The following is a 25,178-nucleotide window of genomic DNA, read 5'->3' as shown; positions in this document are numbered from 1 at the left end:
ATGTTGTGGATCTTCAAGTTGAACATAACTCTTTCAAGGTTTTGGGCCCGTTGAAACCTAGTGGTTCTTTGATTACTTTTTAGAGTCATGATTTTGTTTTTTGTTTTTTTTTTTAAATCTAATAATGCCTGTGGTTATTTATAGTATTGTAAGAATATAAATAATTACTTATTTTTGTCCTTTGGTTTTTTGTTTGTTTGTTTTTGTTTTTAAGTGCAGAAAGCCTAATGGTGAAAGTGATGCTAATATGTATTTTATTTAAGTTGACATCCATCATACAGGCGTTTATTGAAAGAGATTCATAACACTGTACCTACAGCTAATGTTAGATGTCTAATGTGGTAAAAATGTCAAAACCAGAAATGAAAGATACAGTTTTGTCTAAATGAATTATCATGTATTCATTTCAAATAATTGTAATCATTTAAAAAATATTAAACAGATCCAATCATTAAGATAATTTTCTTTATAAGATTCTAGTCATGAAGGTATCTGCTTTGATAATTGTAATAGAGCCTGTGTGTACGTAATTATTTTAGTCCATTGTTGTTCATCTCTTTCTATTTGTATAGGTCTCTTTAGGTGGTGTTGATCTCACAGTCCGGGTTCTCACAACGGGATATTGGCCTACTCAGTCAGCCACACCAAAGTGCAACATCCCACCAGCACCAAGACATGCTTTTGAGATATTTAGAAGGTAACATCTAAATAAGACTCTTTTTCTGAATATTAATAACCAAATATGAATTCCTATATTCTTAACTGACGATAAATATATTCCACTTTAAACCTCATCTTCTGAAGAATTTATATTAGTAAACTTTTAGCATTTAAGAAACAGATTGCATAAAAGTTTAGAAGAGTGCCAGTGCCCTCTTTTCAGCATTGGCGCATATTAGTATCGATCACTGCCATAGGATAGGCTGTGGAGAAAATCTTAAGTTGGCTTGGTCAGAGTACATAGGAGAAATGATTTCCTGTGTTGGTGCTTAGTTAGCCGACATTGGTCTTACAACACACCTCATCCCATGCCCCCAACTTTCTCTTCTGGTAAAAAGCAGGAACAGAGCTTCATTCATCTTTTAATATCGCTTATCTATATGTTTGCTAAGGTTTGTTATCTTACAATTTACAATTTCAGAAGAGTAAATTCTATGATTTTTCTAAAACTCGGTTTGCTTTGCTATAGGTTCTACTTAGCCAAACACAGTGGTCGACAGCTCACACTCCAGCATCACATGGGTTCTGCAGATCTCAATGCCACCTTTTATGGTCCAGTTAAAAAGGTAAATATTGACACTTTTCAATACGCCTGGGTATCTTTTCATTTGCTAACTGCATTTGAAAATATCAGAACATATCTTTTTTAAGAATAAAATACTTAAACGATTATGTGTTGTATTTCTAAGATTAAGCCAGACACCCCATTGCTGAAAATAGAATAATTTGAATTGCTTTGAAGGCATACAAAGCAAAGCCATGTACCCCCTTTTAAAATTCTGCTTTTTAATTTTTAATTCTGGTAAGTGAAAACCAGGAGATTGGAACTTGATACATGCATATATTCATAGAATCATTTTTTAAAATGTGCCAGTAATTTGTTTCTTTTTAGTAAAGTTTAAATTTAAGGTTTTGAAGTATAGACTAATAATTTATTATTACTTGCTTTTAATCAAGGCAAGGTCATTTGCCTTAAAATTGAAAATCAATCTAGACTTAGCAAAAATTGTTAATCTAGATCATAACCCAGACTTGTTTTTTATGAGTTGCATTTTTAAATCTTGTTAACTATGTATATAACTTGTTTTTATAGGCAGTTAACATAGATGAGGAACTTTATAATTTATTTATATTTGGCACTATTATCTATTTAAGTATATAATCATTTTCTTAGCTACATTGAAGTATTCACTGTGTAGGGAAATGGGGACAGTTCCTTAGAAAAGAAGTATGTGCATGCATTGCATGCTCATGTATGTTTTAAGCATGTTTATATTGGAAAAATGAGTTATATTTTATTGGAGCAGAGAAGCTTATGGGATTTATTTCTGCAAATATGGCTAAAGTTGATAGGAGATAATGTCTTGGTTTTTTTTTTTTTTAAATCAACAGGAAGATGGATCTGAGGTTGGTGTTGGCGGTGCACAAGTAACTGGTTCTAATACACGGAAGCACATACTGCAAGTCTCCACTTTCCAGATGACCATATTAATGCTTTTTAATAATAGAGAGAAGTACACATTTGAGGTATGGGTTATAGCAATAATATGTTTGACCAATGCTATTGTTTTCTCTTACTTGTTACTTGAGTCTTGATTGAGCTCAAGAGATGCCATTTGAATACCAGTAGGGAAAACTGCATAAAATTTAGCCATTGAACTTGTGAGCTTCATCCATTACTGGGTCATGCTGACATTATTGAGGTATAGCTTTCATATTTTATAAGTAGAGAGTTTGCTAAGCTTTAAAAGTAGGGTGCCTGTGTGTGTCCATTATCATTACCAAGAATACTACCTTTTTTTGTAATCTGTAGTTAGTTCCCTCTAATCTTGGTGCCAGTTAGGTAATGACTAATGTTTTATTTCTGTTTTGCCTTTTAAAGAATTTTATATAAAGGTAATTATGTGTGTTGTTTGTGTTGAGGTTTCACGGTTAAATGATTTTTGTGTGGGGTTTTTGGTTTGTTTTGTTTTTTCTTCAGATTTATCCCTAATGTAGTGTCAGTAGCTGGCTGTTTTTACTGCTGAATAATATTTTACTATGTGGATTTGCTACATTTTCTCCATTATTTCACTTGCTGATATAATTTTTTGGGTTGGACCAGACCAGATTGTTCTGTTAAGAATAGAAATATAAAACTTGAGCGATAACTCAGCCAGCAAAGTCACTACATTGCCTCAGTTTGATCACCTTAAACACCACCATGTATCGTCACACACACACACACACACACAATACAAGACTTGGGAAGATGAGCCATACGTGTGTGAGAGACTCTGACTTTTACATAGATACTCACATGTATATAGACCTACACATGTGCACACAAACACATGGAACTCGGTTTAACTTTTTAAGAAACTGTCCAATCTGTTCTCTAAAGCAAGAGCTCTAAATGCTGCATATCTTTTCAGTCTAAATGATTTTGGCCAGTTTTGTAGATCTTCATATATATGTATATATGTACACACACACAAACACACTCTATACTGCAGATACAGTTGTTTTGTCACATCCCTTTTAATTGTAACAAAACACCATGACCAAGGCAACATTTAATTGGACTTATGGTTTCAGTCTATGATAGCAGACAAAAGAAAGACATGGTGACAGTGACCATTTGAAAACTCAAAACCCACCACTAGTGAAACCTCTCCTCCAAGAAGGGTTTTTTAAATTACTACATTTTTATTTATTCTTTATGCACATGGATATGTGTGTGTGTGTTTGTGTGTGTGTGTGTGTGTGTGTACATATTAGGACGTGTGTATAAAAAAGAACAACTTTTCTCTTCTACTATGCAGGCCCTGAGGCTCAAGGGTGAAATTTAGTGGCAAACATTTTTACTGCCCAGTCATTTCTAAGCCCGGATACATTAACTTGAAGTAGTCTTTTCCTGTGTGTGTAAGTGCCGCTTGGTGTTGAAATGAGTATCATCTTAGTTTTTGTAAGCAAGGTCTTACGTGTTTTTAAAAGGCTTTAAAATTGCCTTCATATGGGCTCAGGGGTTAACAGCACTGCTCTTCCAGAGAGAGGTCTTGAGTTTAATTCCCCACAAGCACATGGTGGCTCACAGCCATCCGTACTGAGATCAGATACCCTTTTCTGGTGTATCTGAAGAGAGTGACAGTATACTCATGTACATAAATTAAGTAAATTTAAAAGAATTGCCTTCATATTTATCAAAAGTAATTTTTTAGCTATCACAGGAAGAAAAAAATGAGTGAAATAAAGAGCAAGAAGATAAAACTATTCGGTACTCACCATCTTGTTTGTTCTCTGGCAAACATTAAGAAAATGACATTTTTATATGATAAAGCTTTTTTAAATTTAGATATTTTAGTTCAGTGGCCAAGTCAAGACTTTTTTTTCTTTATGTTTAACAAGTAGTTTCTACCTAAGGATAATGCTAATTTTCATTAACAAATTATATGGAATTACATGGAGTCCTAACTGTTGATGAAGCAAGCATGGAGTATGTCTTAACCAAACAATATACATAAAGCTTTTCTACAGAGATGGAATTCAGTTATGCTTTTTAGAAATAGGATGGTATTACAGGCATCAGTTACCACATCAATTTTTATGTGGTGCTGAGGATCAAACCCAGGTCATCCTGCATGCTAGGCAAGTATTCTGCAAACTGAATATATGTACCAGATCCAATAGGGTTTAGTTTGGTTTTTGGTTGCTTGTCTTGAAGAGCGTAGTTGAGACAGGATGGGTCTTTTATGCAGCTCTAGCCATCCTAGAATCTAATAGGTACTTTTAGGATTTTTGTGAACATTTTATGAAGAATGTCTCGTATCTGATAATAGCAAGGTTGATTTTTGAGAGCTCTATGTATAAAGAACTAAAAGTATGATGGGATAAGCAAGATTACAAATTTATTTACCAAAGCTGAACCATTAACTTTAATGGTTTAAGGCAGCTTCCCCCTTTCAGCCAACTTAGGATACATTGATACCAATGAGCAAAGTATAGGTAGAAGTTAATTAGATTATTGCTCTAACATTGCCAGTTTTAGCTGTCATACACAGTTTTCTATATAGAGTTCAATAAGGGGTATATCAGCCACATACCAAATCCCAAAATGATGTGGCTTAAAATGTCCACTAACAATCTCTTGGTTTCTAAGTTGAGTACTTATTAGCAGGACCTCACTTGGATAGCTATGGCGCAAGATCCTATTGGCTTAAGATTCTTGACAGGTTGTATTTAGTTGTCAGATTGAACTTAGAAAATCTACTGTTTGATTGGGCTCAATTGGTGTGCTTCCAAGTTTTGCATGGTGGGCAGATTGGTTGTTGGCGGTGGTGGTAAAAGTCTGAAGTTTGTAGTTTCTTTCCATATAGGCCTTTCTTTCACCTTGACCTTTTGGTCTCCTTCATATCATAGTGCCTCATTTGTCCTAGAGTGAGCACTCTTTAGAGCTCCATGAAGAAACTATGTTATCTTTGTGATGCTGGTACTCACATTATTGTCCCTCCCTTACTGGTTGGTCACCCAAGTCGTCTGGGCAAGTGAGATGGTATAGAGTGCAAAAAGTGCTAGCAGGTAAATATGCTTCTCACCAGGCCTGCTGACCTGGGCTTGATCCTTGGGACCCACATGGTAGAAGTTGAGAACTAACTTCTACAAGTGAATTGAGACAAATGCATTCAAACAAACAGACCCAGTATATAAATAAATGTAATAAAAATATTTTAAAACATTACCAAGATTGTTATGAAGGAAGGATTGTTAAAAGGAAGATGTAGTGTCATGTTTAATCCATAGTAAAGAGGTGTTTTTGAATAGAGTTCACTGTAATACAAAGTAGTTACAAGGATCATAGAATAGTAGCTTACATCATAGTTTTAGTAACTAACATTTAGTTTGCAAAGCAGCGTGAGTAGTAATTCCTGTATTAATACTCTATATTATGCTTTTTAAAGGTTTTTATGAGTCTCAAGTCTAAGCTGATTTGGACTTTAATGTCAGATATAGTTGAAGTGGAAAGCCATTAAACATTCCATCCAGTGCCGGATGTGGTGGCACATGCCTTTAATCCCAATACAAGAGAGGTAGAGGCAAGCTGATTTCTTGAATTCAAGGACAGCCAAGGCTATGCAGAGAGACCCTGTCTAGAAAGGAAAGAAAGGATTTTTTTCATTTGTAATTGTTAATCATACACCACATAGTATGTGTAGTAATGCATATTTAAGCTTATTCATAGAGAAATAGATGTATAATCTTATCTTATAATCTACTTATTTGTTGACTAATAAATAAAAGGGTTCTACATTTCTACAATTGAAACCTACATGAAGAATTCAGACTCTGTGTAATAAACACAGAATTCTTGAAATAAATCTGTATCTGACACAGTGTTGCTACCTGAAAGCGTTTACAGTTCAGTGTATAACTAAAATATGTTATATCTAATTATCTGTAGTCTAAACTAAAACCTATTTAGCTTCCTATTAATTCATATAGTATTTGTAATGTCTGTGGTAGTAGTAAGCATACAATTATTTGAAACAAGGAAATGTGTAAAATAGCATTTCACAGAATTCTGACTTTTACTTAATTTCATATTTCCATAGATATATGTGTGAACTAAATCATATGTGTAGCTCTTTTAATTATCCCATTGACATGATAACAGTGAGTTAAAAATCACAAGCCTTTCTCCAGGTGTTTTTACTTAATTTCTCCTGTATAACATTGTATTCATAATATATACAAAAGTTATCAATTAGAGCTCCGATGTCTTAGATTTTGTTTTTAAAGTTAACTTCCATTAGTCAAATCTTATTTTGATCCCAAGAGGCATATGTATAGCTGATCCAGGTTCTGAAGTTTGTTTTTAGTGAGAGCTTGAACATAGTGTGCTGTGCTGTAAGTAAACTTAGAATAGTGAATAGTCCCGAGACTGTTGTAGCAGTTTATTTTGTCTGAATGCTGTCAAGTTCCCGGTGGTGCCTGCAGATGGCATTTTTAGAGAATTTGTTGTGTACTTTTTGGACCAGAAATGCCCTTGCCTTTTAACAATTTATAGTTTGTCCAAATAATAAGATTTTAGTAGCAAGTCATAATATTCAGGAGATTCTTTATTGTAAATTGATTCCTTAATAGAATTAACCATCCTCTAGCTACCGCTTGATTGACTTATTTGCTGATTAACTAATGTACTTTTAATCTCTGTGGGGAAAATCTAATTATGTGAAATTTAATGAAATTTTCAGGAAATTCAACAAGAGACAGATATCCCTGAAAGAGAACTTGTTAGAGCCCTCCAGTCCCTCGCCTGTGGTAAACCAACACAGCGGGTCCTCACAAAAGAACCCAAGTCCAAGGAGATAGAAAGTGGCCACATATTTACAGTTAATGATCAATTCACATCTAAACTACACAGAGTCAAGATTCAAACAGGTACCTGGAATTAAGTTTTCCTCTTTAAAATTATGTATATTTTATATAGGAAAGTTTTGCATCTGCTGGATTTCTTCCTCTTAAAAAGTAGTAGTTTCATTGCTAACAAAAAATATGCTTGGTCCTAAGAAGAGAAACAGGGTAAGTTTTGGAATTGTAAAGCCAGTATTACCTTTAATTTAAAATCATAAGTTAATACCTTTGTGAACAATTTTTAATAAAGCCTGTCATGTTGATGGCAAAAATATTACTCAGTATGTATAATCAGTTTAAGGTTTTTTATTTTCTGTTTGTAAGTGGCAGAAAGCTTTCCCGTTTTGTTTGTTTGTTTGTTTTCCCTTCATTGTTTAGAATTAAAGCATTCTACTACCTGGTTTCAAAGTTAATATTAGTAGACAGACACACCTCAGAAGGCACATCTCTTTGAAGTAAGATGTTTTTCTACATCATTCAAATACAGTATCACACTCGACAAAAATAATGTCTATATTTCTATATTCTCAAATGTCTTAATGATTTCTTTTGTATCTTAGCTTTCAGGACTGTGATTCTTTCAGTGTTTTCATGTTGCCACTTAAATTTTATTTATTTTAATCTAAACCCATACCTTATCTTTCTTCCTTTTTTTTTTCATTGAACATAGATGGGAATAATTCTTTGTGTAGATTATTTTTATTAGCTTGTACTTTTTTTCCTTAGATAATACTGAATGCATTTTTTTTCTTAAGCGGGTATTTCTGTGTGTGTCTGAGAACGAGACATTAGTATGGGTGGGTGGGTGGGTGGATGGATAGACAGACAGGTAGATATAAGATACTTGGGCTATAATCTGGGCCTTAGACATGCATTCTGGGCCAAGTGTTTCTTGGCACTTGGACACTAAGCTGTGTTCCCAGCAGAAAGCTGTATGTTTTGATCGAGTGCCCCCCCTTTTCTTATTTTAAGATTTATTTATTTTATGTATGTGAGTACACTGTCTCTCTTCAGACACATCAGAAGAAGGAAGGTATTGGATCATATTACAGATGGTTGTGAGCTGCCATGCGATTACTAGGAATTGAACTCAGGAACTCTGGAAGAGTAGTCAGTGCTCTTAACCGCTGAGCCATTTCTTCAGCCTGAAAGCAGTATTCTTTCAGGCTGAAACTTTACCTACAAGTAGCTAAATGGTTTTGCATACCAGAATAATCTTATAAATTATAAATCTTGTATCTCATGTCTATGTCTGTGCATAGTCAGCCATGTTTCTTTGAGATTTTCTGCTTTGATTCAAAAAGTTTCGTGCCTTTCTCCTTAAAGGACCAAATAGCACAACTAATGGTTTTGTTGTTTGCTACATCACTTACAGAATAGTTGTACATTAGTTCTTTATCTGTTACTGGTTACATGAAACACAATAAAAGGACAAAGTGAGACTTTACTAAAGTTTGGAATAAATTGTGAATATAATGATGAAATCATGAAAAGAATTTTGTTAGGTAATAAATTCCAAGGAGATATCGGCAAGGCCTACAGAGCAGCATTTCCCTTTCTGATATCTCAGTGATGCTTTTTTTTTATTGTTTAACTGATAGGATCTTGACAATACCTGACATCTCTTACGGTGTCTTATGAATTAGACGACAGATACTTGGCTATCTGAAATATTTTTGTTGAAATAAAACATGGAAGCCATGATGGAAAGAAAGAGTTGAGGTCTGAAAGTCCCGGACAGTTTGTAAATTGTGTACTACTAATGTTACCACTGAATATATCCACTACCTCATTCTTCTAGGATAGGAATTATTCTAGTTAGCCAGGCATGTATCCAGCACAATTTTAATCCCAGAATTTAAGAGGCCAAAGCAGGTGAAACTTTTGAGTTTGAAGACATACTGGTCTAAGTAGTGGGTTCTAGGCCAACCAGAGGCATATAATGAGACTCGTTTTGTTTTGTTTTGTTTTTTTATAAAAGGACTTTATTTTTCCCCTCTGAAACTTAACTTGTAATTATGCAAAAGAATAATTCTTAATTGAAGTGAGCATGTTTGCTTATTGTGTGTTTAATTGTGTGCATACTCTAATTGAGATGGATTTTTTTCCCTCTAAATAATACTAAATTATTTTACATTTTATTATAAGCCAAATTTTTAATCACTTTTATGATAAATGGTTTTATTTCTATTTAGTTGCAGCCAAACAAGGTGAATCCGACCCAGAAAGGAAAGAAACAAGACAGAAAGTAGATGATGACAGAAAACATGAGATAGAAGCTGCTATAGTGCGAATAATGAAGTCTAGGAAGAAGATGCAGCACAATGTTTTAGTAGCAGAGGTAAGGACACTTGAAGCTTGGGTCAAACTCATTGTCACACAGCACTGCTCACCAAGAGCAAAATACTGTACATAAACACCTGCATATCAATATACCTTTATAAACAAAAGACTTGTATTTCTGAATATTAGTACTTTTTTTTAAGAGCTTCTTAACGTAACTTAGGGAATCAATACTCATGAGAAGCGGTTAACATAGTTAAGTCTTGAGAAGTAGAGCTGACAGTACATTAACCTATGATGGCGATTGAGAAGGATGGGTTTAGCCTCCTGAGTTTCTGGCTTGAATGAGTAGACAGAAGTTGAGCCCTTAACTACCGAGTAAGAGAGAATACGTGCTTGTGTGGGCCATATCTTAATTAATAAATGGACAGTTGACTTTACTATATACTGACATATGCATGGGCAGTCGATTGTGGCACTAAATGTCTGTAAAAAATTGAGAAGGCCAGATGTTGAATTGGGAACTCACTTTGTATGGAAATACAGTCAGAACTGAGTCTATATTAAGTTGCTCAGGAGTACCATAGGAAATAACAACAACAAAAAAAGCAGTAAGAAAGAGCCCATATTTGGGAGCAATAAGAATGCTTAATGAATGACACTGAGAAGAAACCAACCCTTTTAAAGGGGTTCTTTCTGAACCAGCTGTGCTAATGTCACAAGTCTTAGAAGTAGAGGTTCCTGGACCACCCAGACTTAACTGAATCAGAAATTCTAGAGTCAGCAATCTGGCCTCTCACAGGCTCTGCTTAGGTGATTATGAAATGTGTTCAAATCCAGAGTTGATGTTTTTGAGAGTTAATTACAATTTAGACCTTGCAAGGAAGGAGAATAAATGTAAAATCTGTTCACAGTCTGTAAGATAGAGTTAAGGATTGGCAGTTTCAAGTGGGTGGTAGCAAGATTTTTGTTGTTGAGCAAGGTTTTTGGTTCTAGAATGGTAATTGTAGAAGGATGATAGATTGTAGTTGGCATAGTTAAGTGCTAAAATTTGACATTTCAAAGTATTTCCAATAATTGCATGTTGGAAAATAGCCTTGATTAACAAGAGTAAAAGAAAATCTGGCTCATAGGATGAATGATGAGTCAGGGTGGATTATTGAAATGACCATGAGCTTTGAGGACAAAGGTTTAGATTCCCTCTGGTTCTGTCACTAATTGTTAATACCAACTTTATTTCCTTTGTAAAATGAAACAGCCTACCTTGCAGTTAAAAATCTGTCTCTGTCTCCGTGTGTGTGTGTGTGTGTGTGTGTGTGTGTGTGTGTGTGTGTGTGTGTGTAGATAAATATTGTGATTAACAGACTGGCTGCTACAGTGAACGTTTTACTGGTAGAACCATACTTAAGATCTGACTGTGACTAGAGCAAAGAATGCCAGAAGTTGCTCTTAGTATTGGGTGCCATTGCTGTAAAGGATTTTATCTGTTAACTCATCTCTGAGATCCCAGAGCTGGACTGAGATGAATCAGGAATTTAAACCCAGGCAGTCTGGAACCAGGACTTTTGCTTATAAACACGCTATCCTACCAGGTTCTGTGAACTGGGAAGGTAACCCAGAAGTTAATAATATCATCAACATGATTAAACTATATTCTGGTATGTATTCAGAATACTGAAATCTAACTAATCCTCGTTAGCATCCATATTTTGACACAAAGAAGTATGTTTTTAAACATCCATTAAATTTTCAAGTAAAAGCTTTAAAATTTTTGTACTTTTTCTTGTCTAGTTCTTACCTCACATCCCCAAGTACTAAGATTATAGGTATTAGGCACCATGCTTGGTGCATCTAACTTTTTTTAAATCAGGTCACTAAATTTTTCAGCTTTAAATGGCATGTCGGCTCTAGTAAAAAGATAGGGATTTTTGTTTGTCTATGTGGAAGTGTTTTAGTTAAGACTTTACTTTTTCTTTTTAGGTAACTCAGCAACTGAAGGCTCGATTCTTACCAAGTCCAGTTGTTATTAAGAAACGTATTGAAGGACTTATTGAGAGAGAATATTTGGCACGAACACCTGAGGATCGCAAAGTATACACATATGTAGCATAAAATGCATTCAGAAATTTGATTTATTCTTGGACTGTACTCTTCGCATGGACTGGGAAGTTCTTTTAAATCATACTATTAAGACGACCATCTCTTCTGTTAAATTGCAGTACGTGTTATAGACCACTCAGATCAAGCCTCTACTCCCTCTGAGAGTTTTCAACATCAGTTGATTGAGCTTCAGGCTTTCCAACGTTATCCCTGTAGAGATCATCTTTACAGTTCCTCGGGAAAATGTGAATGTGCCGCGTTTTGTTTTCAATATTGTATGAAAACAGGAAAAAAATAAAACAAATTTAGAAAACACAGCTCATTAAAATAAAATTGTTGGATTTCATTTCCCCAGGTCTTCAGTGTTGATGTAAATGTGTTTCTGTAGTGTTGCTTATTAGCACTTTGCGCATTGTGTAAGTTGGGTAGCAAAAATGGCAAAAGAGATGCAAAATTCCCAGTTATCTTGCTCTGCTTGTGACATTTCCTTCGCTGGTATTGTTTAAAGGTTTGATACATATACAAAGACCCAGGCATACAATTGGCGCATGCTTTATCCTACCACTTGCACTTCCTAGTCTCACAGCCTTATGACCAAGGACCTTTATTTGGACATCAATACATACCCTGACTTGTTTTTCTCTATTGTAATCTGAGGTTTTCCAAATTAAGTTCTAAGATTATTAGGTTTTGCTCTGAGTTATTTCTAGAGAAAGAAAATATTTTAGTATGTATAAATTGTACAATAATTTTTTTGCTGTTGTACTTACTGCTAACAGTGGATTGTATAGGGTGGTGTTTTTATTTCATTTATTGTAGACAAAATAAATAAATTTAGTATTCACATACACACTAACTCAAGTATGTCAGAGCACAAAGGTGGCAGCTGGTTCTATTTAATTTAGTTCCTTTGAAAAGCACATCCATCCATTCTACCATTTGTTTATAAATATATCCCCCATCCCCCCACACACAGTTTAAATATATATTTTGGTGAAGCTGTGGTACACCATTAATTGTTTCAAAATGCAATCTAAAGATGCAATAAATAGAGTACCTTGATAGTTTGAAGGAATTCTTCAGTTCTTGCAGCTGTGTTTTAGAAAGTGATTAAGCAATATTTTTCAAACGTGGATATTTAGCTATCCATTGTCCTCTGAAGAGTCCTTTTCATGTTTTCAAAGATGTGCTTTGTGCTGAAGATTTGTGTGTCCGTTCCTCTGTGCTTCCAACTATCACTGAAGTCTTCTACCTGATTGATCTGCCAAGGATTATAGTTTGCTTTAACTTCAGAGTATTTTTATCTTCCATTTTATTTAATTTTGTTCCTTTTTCTTTTCTTTCAAGATAATGTTTTAGATATGTAATTGGGGAAAACCACTAGATTTCTGTCAAAAAAATGAAATGTTACTGAATTCAAGTAACCAACTCTCCATTGAATATCAATACTGTTGATATACTTATTAGAATGTATGTCTCAGAAGATGGTTTCTGTTAAATATATGAAGTTACAATTACTGAATTCTAATATGGATTAAAAGCTCCACATAAATATTTTCCCCATGCGTCTTGGATTATAATTTTCCTTTTAGACTTGCTTTTATTGCATTTAAATTTGCTTTTATATGTACTGTTAATTTTAAGTCTTAGGATCTTAATCTCTACATGTTCTCCACCTTTCCATGAGACAGTAAAGGTGTGGGCAGTACGGACAGGTTCTCGGTGCACCTTGCTGTGCTTGCACAGGTACGGTGGGACACTGATGGATTGCTTTCTGGTGTAAATAGAATTTTTACGAAGGAAGCTACTTTTAACAGTTTGGAAGTGAAGACAGCTCAGCTGTACAGATTAGGTCTAATGTATATGTAGGGACATAAAGGTTTGCTAATTGTTCTGGTAGATGCTTGCTTCTGAGTTAAAGTAAATGTATTTGTTGGGCAATGCTGGCTCTGCTACCTTACAAAATTCATGTGATGCATTTGGTATTTCTCAGCAATAGGTCATTGACATTTTTATCCTCTAAATGTTTTAAAAGAATAATGTGATGAGATTCTTTTTTGTGACTTGAATTTTAGGAAAGATGGATAATTTTTCCAGCTATAAAAAATGATGTCATTAATTGTTAAGTTATTCTTTGCTGTCATTCTTTGTGGGACAGCATTTTTTTATTTGTCATTTAAATATTGAAAATTTATTCCAATTAGGAAACAGCTTCACAAAATAAAAAATATGGTTGTAATTCCAAGGATTCTTTATGTCAGTGAACTACAAATGGAATTAAAGGGATGCATGTGTGGGGCATTGTGAGCACAGGGCAGGAAGGCACTGGTTCAAGATCTGGAAGATACTAATACGCCTTTGCAGTGAGATTCTCAAGAACAGTGAAGTAGCGCTGACGTTTGTTTCCTCAGTATGCAGGACAAACAGAAAGGCTTAGGTAAGAGCCAATGCTCTAAAGATAATGTGTACATTTCCAGAAACTAGCACCCTTACTGACACCTTAATTTCTCTATTTGGGTCTAAATTTTAGTATATTTAGTCTACACAATGACCTTTTCAGGTTAATTTTGAATATCCACTTTGATCAAATAATACAATATCTTGCCCTTGTCTGTCTACTGCCCTTTTGAGAGTAGCCTAAGTTTTCATGTTCCATGTTTTACACAGCATAAGGCTCTCTCATCTTAGAAGGAAAACCTTTGTATTATTTGTATTATGTTTTGCCCTATATGGTACTTCTTTATGCAGTAAATATTTTATGTTCTATTGATAAGAATGGAAAATCTAAGTGAAACTAAATTATTTCTAGTCCTGAGAAGTCACACAGGTGTTTACTGTGTGCAGTCACTTGCGAGCTCTTTCTGATGGTTATTTAGTTGTCATGTCCTCTGACTTAACCATTATGTAAGATAGCTGCTGAAAAATGGCCAAGCCAATATTTAAACCTTGGTTTGATTCTAAGCTAGTACTCTGGAGTTTATGTCTGCGTCTTGTGTTGCAAGTGGATATATATGGTTTTCCATCTAAATCTGTCATTGTGTACATCATTTGCATGAAGCAGTGGATGATGTGTATCTCGGTATGGAATTCTGCATGTTTTTGTTGGTCCATGTTTGCTGATAACAACACTAGGCAAGAAGCAAGAATGATGGTGGCTGCTATTTTGGAACATGTCCATTTAAAGGATCCTGTACTCTACATTTCTTAGTGTGAGGATCACAAGGTAAGTGGTTAAGATCTACACTTAATTTTTTTTCTCCTTATTGCATGGTTTTCCATTCCAAGTCAGTTTTCCAAAAGGTACAGGACACAAAATGACAGTGAATTTAATGAGTCATAAAGCTAGCTCTTAGAAGAAATTGAGCAAAGCTTCATGTAATGTTCTTAGAAATGGCACATATGTAAACAAGACTTAAGTAATTTCTTCCTTAATATTTGGGTCTAACGATTCTGAGGGGGCCTCAATGAAATGACTTACAGTATATGAGAAGCTCCAAGTAGTGTGTGCTGTGTTTCTAGTTAATGAAGTAAAGTTTAAGCATTCTAATAAAGTACAGCTCATAGAGCATAAAGCTTTAATGTGCACAATTCTTGCAGTGTGAAAAATTAAGCTTCTGAGTCTCCAGATTATTTGTCTGTTATGATTGCTGAGTGACAGAATCTGGTGTGGTGGATGTGATAAATTCAAGATGTGCTTTGCCATTAGCAGGTAGGTAGGTAGCTACAAGTCTTAGAAACATTCAGCTTTCTAAGTTAAAATCTGTAATAAAACTCAGACAAAAACAGGTACAAGACAGTTCACCCTCAAAAATTTAAGGTGACACTATCAGTATTAATTCAGGAGCTTTATTTGGTGCATTTAACACAACTTATAATTACAAAATCCACTTTGCCTGTGTAAGTGAACAACACAGACACCTTATTGGCTCTCTGAAAGTCTTCATTCTATTTGGACCATAGAGAGGTAGGATATGTTACCTTTTAAAAATTGCAAATGGTTTTAAGTTGGTAGGCAAATGTTACAATAATTTCATATCATTTATAATCTCACAATCTTTCTAAGTAGATTAGATTTCAGTAAAAACTACCTTCTAAAGTAGTCCCCCACCCTTCCTGGGGTAGGGGTGTGCATAACTATATTACAATTAATATGCATGGTGCAGGATTTCATGCAAATGAAGTGTGATAGCAGCATTACAATTTAAATGCATTAAAGGAAAGGATAAATGCAGAAGCTTGCTGTTGGCTTAGATTATTGGCTTCTAGAAACTTTACTGGTTTAAAAAACAGAGCCTGGAGGGTGGGGGGAGGTGTGCAAAATCTCACTAATAGGACAGTGCTGGAATAACTCTTCACTCTAAAACATAACCTCACTCTAAAGCCTATGGGGTTGGGGTTGGTTTGGTTTGGTTTGGTTTGGCTTTTTCAAGACAGGGTTTCTCTGTATAGCCCTGGCTGTACTGGAACTCACTCTACAGACCAAGCTGGCCTAGAACTCAGAAACCCACCTGCCTCAGCCTCCCAAGTGCTGGGATTAAAGGCGTGTGCTACTGTTGCCCACCAAAGCCTGTGTTTTTAATGACTGTTCATGTACCATCTCTAGGAACAGTGGTTTGTACAGAGAGGGCTTTGCAAATTGAATTTGGATCTTAAGATTTTTCTTGGCATATAGTTTGGTTGGTTTATGTTGGCTTATTGGTGTTCCTGATACTGAAACAGCATGGACCAAAAATTATAATGTGTATATTGCTATATATGATATTGGCTGTTGTTTGCAACAACAAAAAAATGCTGTCAGATATCAACCCTGTGGAGTTAATATTTTCAGTGTGTTAGCCTATAGACCCACTAGCTTGATGTTTGTTTTAAAAGTAGAATTATAGATCAAACAGAGCTGTGAAATGTAACTAAAGAGTATGATGTAGAGTGATACAAAACAATTCACTCTGTTCCAATGCAGCTTTTGCCAGAGGCATTGTGCGTACTAACAAAGCAGGACGATATGGAGATTAGGACATTTAAATGAAGGGGAGAGGCTGGGGGAAATCTGGATCCAGTTTCAGAAAGTCCCCTCAAGAGGTTGCCCACAAACACTTTTTGCAACATTTATAAGAAAAGCATTTCTTAAGCAGAAATTCCTATCTTGTTGGAAGGTATCTATTCATTTGACTTGATTTGAGTCATTAAAGGAACAGAGTCGTTTTCAAGGCAGTGAATGTTCTCACCAAGCTTATATAGAAGAGTGCTCAGGAATAAAAGGCAGTTCAAGAAGAAAAGTAGCTGGGCCTTTGCTGGTGTTTATCCTAAGTGCACACCAGAACCTAGGGGAACCTTTTTATTTTGGGGGGTGGGAGTCCCTTGTGCATATTATGGCTTTATGGGTGCAAGGTGAGATGGGACAACTAGGGGAGCCATTGTTTTACAGTTGTGTTGCACTAACTCCCAGTTTCATTAATTAGCTAGGGTTATTCTTTTTTTTTTTTTTTTTTTTTTAAAGATTTATTTATTTATTATATGTAAGTACATTGTAGCTGTCTTCAGACATACCAGAAGAGGGAGTCAGATCTCGTTACGGATGGTTGTGAGCCACCATGTGGTTGCTGGGATTTGAACTCTGGACCTTCGGAAGAGCAGTCGGGTGCTCTAACCCACTGAGCCATCTCACCAGCCCGCTAGGGTTATTCTTAATAAATTGTAAGATGCTTTAGTATTTTGTATTTAAACTTCAGCTGGCTATAACTGTGTTTCTCAAGGCAAAGTGTGTTTGTAAGAAAATGGGCTCCTGGTCACAGGTCACATGCATTATAGCCAAGCTATTGTTAGTCCACCACATTGCCTCCACAGAGAAGTGGCAACCTGTGGTCTCGGATAGGCCTTATCACTAAGAGAAAATGAACTTAGGAACCCCGCATTTGGAGTTTGATGACTTTTCTCCTACAAGTACCAGTTTAGGCAACAGTGTTAGATGAGTCAAGAGCAAGTGCCTATTGATGTGAGTTTGGAATTGTCCCACTAGATCCATGGGTTATGATGTGACTTAGTCTGGGTGGCAAAAATTGGGATTTGTATAACCAACTTTGCAAATTATGTCCATAAATATTCAGCATTTTCCTGACAATTTTCAGTCTAGATGGCTTGAAGAGATTCTATTTTTAGCCTTGGTTTGAACATTGCGATAACTTCCTGAAGAATTCAGGATTCTTGATTCCCTAATTCCCCAGTGTAAGTTTTGGGTTATTTTTCAGTAGTTCATTCATAGAATTATCCAGTAAAGAGTTAAAATGTGTCTGTTCCCTCATCACATTGGCACAAACATTGCATAATCTAGGTATATAAAACCTGCAAGCTCTGAAAACCTCATTCCAGTTTTCAAGGTTAAGGAATCAGACTTCCCCCTAGCTGTTGCCCTCTCAAGATGTACCTGCCCTTCATAGACTTCCCAATTGTGAGCCCTGTTCTCAGCCTACATAAAAGCACAGCCTGGTGTTTACTTCTCATGACTGTTCTCCAAGCCTCTGGATCCAGTGGCAGTCTGGGAGCAGATGGCAGCTCTCATGGGAGGTTATTTTCCATCTGTGTCCTCTTCTAGAAGATTGAAGCTTTGGCTTACTAAGGAATAGCTGATAGCATGCTCTGTAGCTTTTAGTATGGTACCTGCTAATCAGTTTTCAATAACTGACTTCTTACTCATTAAGGATAGCAACCGTCATTTATGAAACACTAAATGAGTTGGGGGCTCTCACTTGCATAAAGTGAATCTAAGCCTAAGCTGCCTTGCCATATTATGCTCTGATCAACTGACCTTATCGCCTAGAGATTATAAAACTAGATTAAACTATCTGTCCATTTTTTGTGACTATCTAGAATATACCTTGCCTCATTTTTCCTGATGTTTATAGTCATTATGACTGAAATATGAGGAGTTAAAATAGTTGCAAAACAATTCTACTGAGTCCAGTTTTGTGTCAGTGCATTTGCACATGTATATCTGTGCTTGGTCACCTTTGGTCTGGGTGTGCTTGCTTGTATATGCATGATTAGAGACTAGATTTTAAAGGTTACTAGATAACTGATAGGGAAAGGGGTTTTTTACTATGTTTTGTTACATATATAGTTCATTATCAGACAATAATAAAATGACTTTAAGCCCTAGTTTTTTTTAAAGTTGGTTAAGAAACCAAAATGCCGACCAATTCTACAAAGGCAAAAAGGGAAAATGTGCACAAGCCAATAAACCCACATACCTAGAACGCCACAGTAAATTTGTCTACTAAAGAAAGTATGTAAGTTAACTAACAATTGTTACTTGTAAGTGTCATCAACTCTTATGGTTTAGATACCTCCTTGTGCTTAAAAATATATACAACAAACATCTACATCTGTACAAAAACATGATCTATCGATTTCAGCCAAAGATTGATAGGATTTATAATCCTGTCATTCCTGTTACCAGTTTTAGGTAACTATAAAGTATATAGTTACTAATTTATGTAGTCTCTCTAGATTGGATTTTAATTCCTTAATATAAAAGTTCAACCCAGATTTATAAGGGACTCTGAAGGAGGGAAGTCAAAAAGACCATAGAGTGCAGATGATTCTCACCAAATTCTAGTTCATTCTTTATGTCCAAACACGTGTAGCATACAAACAGCTCCATTTTTGGAAGTTACCTCTGCTGGTGGTGTATGGACTCCCAGACATAACTGGGCCCTTGTAAAATAAACATCCCCAATCTGTTATTTGATTTATGCATTATATATAGTCCAATTATAAAGGATATGAATGTAGTGAAATATATTTAAATTACACTAACATTCAGTTTTTCCATAAAATTCATTTCACCCTGTCAAGTACTCTCTTTGTTAGATAGAATTTTAGTTACTGGAGATTCAACAGGGAACAAAGTAGAGAAAAGGCCTGAGCAAGAAGAGCATGCTCAGAATGACAAGCATGTGCAGAATTTTGTAGACGTGCTGTGATGGCAAACGAAGAGCTCAAGGGGGTGAGGAGTAGCACGGTGGAAGGGGTAAGTTGTCACTTTAGATAAGATGGCAGGAGTGGGTTTTAATGGGAAGGTGATGCTTTGAAATAGGCCTTGAGTAACTCCTGTCAGTATGAGGAAAATAAGTTCTGGCCAGAGAAAGAAGACAGGCCTACACTGTCTGGAGATGGCTAGGAGAGGGCATCCCAGGTGCACAATACAAGACAGGTGGGATGGGACAGACAAGATGGTAGCAGGAGCCCACGGAATCCAGGGCTGTGAAGCTCACAGGGAGAGCCACAGCCTCCACTCCATTGCAAGGGTTATGAATGAAGTGCTGTGGAGCATTGCGCTTGCTGGGGTGTGACTGTGTCCTCAGCCTCCAGCAGAGGTTAAATGGCCATGATGGGAGTGTGGACTCCTCGGAACAACATTCCCTGGAATGTGGGGGAAAGGATGTCACGTAAAGGCTTTTGTTGTGAGAAGTTGTAAAAAAATTTTCCCATCTTAGGAGGAGGTGTTAAGTAGTTTTGTTTTGTTGGAATTTTTTTGGAGGGAGGGGGTTGGTTTTGTTTGTCTTTTGTACTTATGTTTAATAGACTTTCTTTTTGGAGTAGTTTAAATGCACAGGGAAATTGATCAATTTGAGAGTGGGGGTATCAAGGGGTCAGTGTGGAACCTTGCCATTTCTGTAGCCAGAGATCACGGAGTACCGTGCTGTGCACCTGGGACCTGGGGAAGAGGATGGGCTACACATGCAGCTGTAAGAATCATCAGTCTCTGTGGGTGTCATTTAAAGCCCAAGTGCGGGAAGAACCTTTGAAGGCCTCGCATACCCATGATGACCATTTGGGTTATTGAAGATGATCACCTGCCTACCCTGATACTGAGCTTTGCCAGTGGAAAGCACTGATGAGCCACCTCAGAGAAGCAAGGAACATTTCTGGTCAGGTTCCAGCTCTGCTGGCTCACAAACTGGCTTTCGGTCAGGTAGCTCTCCCAGTGCTAGGTGCCAGCAAGGTATAGCTTTCTGTAGCCCTGTAAAGGCTTATGATCTTTATTTCTGTGTCTGCACCATGTGTGTGAAATGCCACCAGAGGCCAGAAGGAGTCATCCCATGTAATTAGAGTTACAGGTAGTTGTTAGTCACCAAGTAGTTGCTGGAAGTGAACCCAGGCAGGACCTTTGATATGCTCTCTCTCTCCAGCCCTAGCTCTGGTTTTCTTAAGCCCTTAATGTAGGTTCAGTAGCTTATCTGATACTGCCAGCCAAATTGCTACAGCCGCATCCCGTTTTAGACATAACACATACACGCACGCACGTACAGGCATAGCAAACAGCTCTACTAAAATGGCTGTGTGACTTTTGTTCTTGGAGCTTTTGGAGCTGCCTGTGTAAGACCATTTGAGGAATCCCTCTAAGTTAGCAGGATGTAGTGTCTCTAGCACCTGATTCCAGCAATGTCTGCAGAGATGCCCCCACTCCTTCTGCAGGCCAGATTCCTTCTGTCAACTCACTGGCTGTTTCCACTGGCCCAAATCTTTAGACTTTGTTCACCAAGCTCTCCCCAGCATAGATAATGTGGTGGTAAGAATAGGTTTGAACCCCCATAGACCCATGTACTTAAATTCTTGGGTCTTAGGGAGTGGCACTATTAGGACATCCTATATGAAGCATGCCGTGAGTACCACCCCTGCCTGCACCTTAACATTGTTCCACTTTCTAGAAGCTCAACAATTTTCTGTTGAAGTTTTGCAGGTTTTGGCATTTTGTCATAGTAACTGGAACAAACTAAAATGTATTCTCATCGTGGAGAAAAGAATTTGGGAGTCTAATGGGCACCACTTCCAAATGGAGCCTCCTGAGAAGTCTGTCTTCATGGCATACCAGTTATAAAAGATAAGCGTCTATATGATATTATAATTAGTGTGTTCAGTTGATTTGTTTATCCAGTAGAATGTGTTGTTTCCTATGTAGAACACAGATCTCCTGAGTTGCTGGGTGGACTAGCCCCTCACACTTTCCTTACTGTTCTTCCTACTCTTACTGTGTCACATGGTGAATATTACTACCCCGCAGGTTGTCTCCCTTGTACATGTGGAGGCGTGAGGGGAGAATTCATGCTTTTTCCTTCACTGGCTTTTCTACAATCTCCAACCTCTACTGCCTCAGACTCTTCCTGCAGCCATGTACCATCTTCACCTCTGTCCTGTTCTCCTTTCTATCTGACCCTTACCGTGTCTTCTTTGGAGAGTGCTGAGATATTATGTCAGTCCCAACTAGGTAAATCAGGATAATCTTCCTGCTCAAGATAGTTTAAATCACACCTGCTGCTCTAGGGATTAGCATGTAAGCATTGTGAGGAAGCCATTATGTAGTGTATCACACCAAGTAAACTAATTTTTTTTACTTTTTGCGAAAAATAAACATTAAAATAAGGTTACGCTTTATTTTTTCTGGAACCTGAGGGATTTGCAGCTTCTGTTTTAATAATGTGGTATGTGTTGATTAGCATAACATCAAGAGATATGTAGATTTCTCTCACATTGATTAGTTTCTTTGTTCCAGTTGCTCTCTAACATAGAACATGGGTGTTGGCTCAGTGGCAGTGATGCTTGCTACCATGTCTGATGATCTGAGTTCAGTTATCAGGACCTATACAGTTGAAGGAGAGAACCAACTCCCACAAGTCCTCTGACCTTTACATATGCTCCATGGCATGTGTTCACAGGTACACGTAAATGCTAACATACACACACATACACATACATACACACACACGCAATGTAATATAAAAAAATTAAGGCTACCCTTTACTATAGTTGTACAAGTCATTTAAAATGGACTACCTAAAAAGTGTTTGACCACTAGAAAACAAATGTCAAGTTAATATCTAGAGAAGTAATCTGAGGGTCAAACAACACCTTCACAAGGGTCACGTAGATATATCTTGCATAAAGGTGGAGCTCTGATATCTATATTAAGATTCTTTTTTAAAAGATTTATTTATTATATATAAGTACACTGTTGCTGTCTTCAGACACACCAGAAGAGGGTGTCAGATCTCATTATGGGTGTTTGTGAGCTACCATGTTGTTGCTGGGATTTGAACTCAGGACCTTTAGAAGAGCAATCAGTGCTTTTACCTGCTTAGCCATCTCACCAGCTCCTATATTAAGATTCTTAACAGCAAAATTAAAGTTATGAAGTAGCAACACCACAAGATGAGGAAGTTTTTAAGATTTAATTATTTTATGTGAATACACTGTAGCTGTCTTCAGACACATCAGAAGAGAGTATTAGATCCTATTACAGATGGTTGTAAGCCACCATGTGGTTGCTGGGAATTGAACTCAGGACCTCTGGAAGAGGTGTCAGTGCTCCTAACCTCTGAGCCTTCTCTTCAGCCCAAGGAACTAGGAATTAGGAAGGTTAAGAACCACTGGTCTAAAGAAGAATTTTTTTAAAGACTTATTTATTATATGTAAGTACACTGTAGCTGCCTTCAGATGTGCCAGAAGAGGACATCAGATCTCATTACAGATATTTGTGAACCACCATGTGGTTGCTGGGATTTGAACTCAGGACCTTTGGAAGAGCAGTCAGTGCTCTTAACTGCTGAGCCATCTCTCCAGCCCCAGAAGAATTTTTATAGCTTAATTATTTTCATGCTTTTGTATGTGATAATTTACCATGCTTACATTGAAAAACCAAAAGCAATGAGATGAACTGAAGTAGATTTAGATTGGTTTCAGCAGTTGCTGTCAAGAATCCCCTACATACATGAAAATGCTTATACAACCATCTTAACAATCCAAAACCACAAAGGAGGCTACAATGAAAGCAAAGGGAAAACTTTTAATTAAACAAAGGGGGCCAGATATGGTGTTGCACACCTTTAATTCCAATACTTGGGAGATGGAAGTAGGTGGAGCTCTGTGAGTTCAAAGCCAGACTGTTTTACATAGTGAGATCCTGTCTGAACCTCCATCCTCTAAAAAGGCCAATGAAATGGAGAGATGTCTGCAGCCAAGCCTGATGACCTAAGGTCTATCTATCTCCAGGACCCACATGGGAGAAGGAGAGAACAGATTCCCATAAATTATCCTCCAACCTACACACACACACACACACACACACACACAAATAGATAAATAAATAAATAAATAAATAAAGGACTTCTTTTTTTTTTTTTTTTTTTTTTTTCAGACTGAGAGATCCAGTTGTTCTACGTGAGGTAAGGAGTTTGGAGTTTTTAACAAGAAAAGGGGAACATAGTATATTCAGCTCAGCTGATTTATAGGAAAAACTGAGAAAGTACAGCTATTTGGAAAGTTGACACTAATCAGCATAATGATAAAATTTGAAAATGTACTTCAGTGTTCAGAGAAGGACCATAACTGAACAGAGTTGCCTGGCAAATGTCTACAGAAACATTCGTGTGCAATTTCCTTTTTTTTTTTCTTGCAGATTTTCATGACAGTTATACTAGTTTTCCATCACTGTGACAAAATACCCTAGAAAAAGTGAGCTGGGCAGTGGTGGCGCACACCTTTAATCCCAGCACTTGGGAGGCAGAGGCAGGCAGATATCTGAGGCCAGCCTGGTCTACAGAGTGAGTTCCAGGACAGCCAGGGCTATACAGAGAAACCCTGTCCAAACAAAAAAAAAAAAAGAGAAAAAGTGTAGAAATAAATATTAATATCCTTGGCAGGTTTGCTACCTGCCCCAATGGTTTAATGTTCCCGAATGAAAGATACATATAGCCTTTATATTTTAATATGGGTTAAACAATAGAATAGCTGGGCCACTGCCTGACCTCCATGGGGTTAATTCCAAGTTATTCTCTGTTTCATGTTGGCTGCTCTGGACCTCCCTCTCCCTCCCTGCTCCTTCCCATGGTGGCTGTGCCTCTCTGTCCTGCGGTCTTTTCAGGCATGTTGTCTCTCCTCCATCCTCCCCTTGGTGATGTCCCTTTCTCCTCCTCCCAGTTCCAATGTGGCCCCTTTGTCCTTTCCAGTTATTGGCTGTTGGCATCTCTATTTACCAGTCAGAACCAACTGGGGGCAGGTTCCTAGAAGCTATGTACAGACATTCTTTTGTAAGCAGTTTTTTGGGGGAACATAATTAGCATCTGTAATACAAACAGCTATAAAAAGGGCCCATTTGACTCGGTTTCAGGTGTTTTAACCCATTTCCACTTGGACATCTGATAAAGCAGAGTACGCTGCTTCCCCAGTGATGACCAGCCAGCAAAGGACAGCAGAACAACAAAATATAGCCCTACTTTTAAAAAACTAGATCCTACTTCCCAATTATTATCTGTTCCCAATAGCCCATCAAATTATGAACCTGTGAATGGATTAATCCGTTACTTAGTTCAGAACTGTTGTGATTCCATCATGTCTAAAGTGCCTTCTTGTTGCTCCTACTATGGGTTTTGACAAGTATATACTGTCCTGTATCTACCCTTACAGTGTTGTAGAGAACAGCTTAACTACCCTGCAAATCCCTTGTACTCTGTCTTCTACTCCTCCCCTGTCTACCCAAAGAACTGTTTATACCTTTACTGCCTCTGCTGTCATCCCAGGCAGCTGGTGCTTCCTCAGACTGGCTCCTCTCAATTAGCAAGATACATTTTAAAACTCTACATGTCTTTTCATGTGTGAATAGCTCACTCCTTTGTCATTGAGTAGTGCTGTAC

At 37.0% G+C, this 25,178-nt stretch overlaps 1 protein-coding gene across 5 annotated transcripts in view; it reads left to right on the top strand.

Annotated features, from left to right (window-relative positions):
* The window catches only part of Cul3 (cullin 3), a 75,768-nt gene extending 62,030 nt beyond the window's left edge, over nucleotides 1-13,738 (top strand). For 3 of the 5 annotated variants that reach the window (XM_006496498.4, XM_030254438.1, XM_030254443.1), the window contains 6 exons: nucleotides 573-697; nucleotides 1,190-1,286; nucleotides 2,113-2,247; nucleotides 6,951-7,137; nucleotides 9,306-9,451; nucleotides 11,374-13,051. In XM_006496498.4, coding sequence (XP_006496561.1) covers nucleotides 573-697; nucleotides 1,190-1,286; nucleotides 2,113-2,247; nucleotides 6,951-7,137; nucleotides 9,306-9,451; nucleotides 11,374-11,505 — 822 coding nt within the window. In that variant the 3' untranslated portion in view covers nucleotides 11,506-13,051. Of the gene's footprint in view, nucleotides 1-572; nucleotides 698-1,189; nucleotides 1,287-2,112; nucleotides 2,248-6,950; nucleotides 7,138-9,305; nucleotides 9,452-11,373 lie in introns of all 5 variants that reach the window. The other 2 variants (NM_016716.5, NM_001313728.1) reach the window with 1 other exon arrangement.
* Nucleotides 13,739-25,178: the final 11,440 nt, after the last annotated feature.

This window comes from Mus musculus, chromosome 1 (genome assembly GCF_000001635.26).
Source record: "Mus musculus strain C57BL/6J chromosome 1, GRCm38.p6 C57BL/6J".
In the NCBI taxonomy this organism is placed as follows: Eukaryota; Metazoa; Chordata; class Mammalia; order Rodentia; family Muridae; genus Mus; species Mus musculus.
The sequence above is the reverse complement of the archived record's forward strand: the minus strand, read 5'-3'. Positions and strand labels throughout refer to the sequence as shown.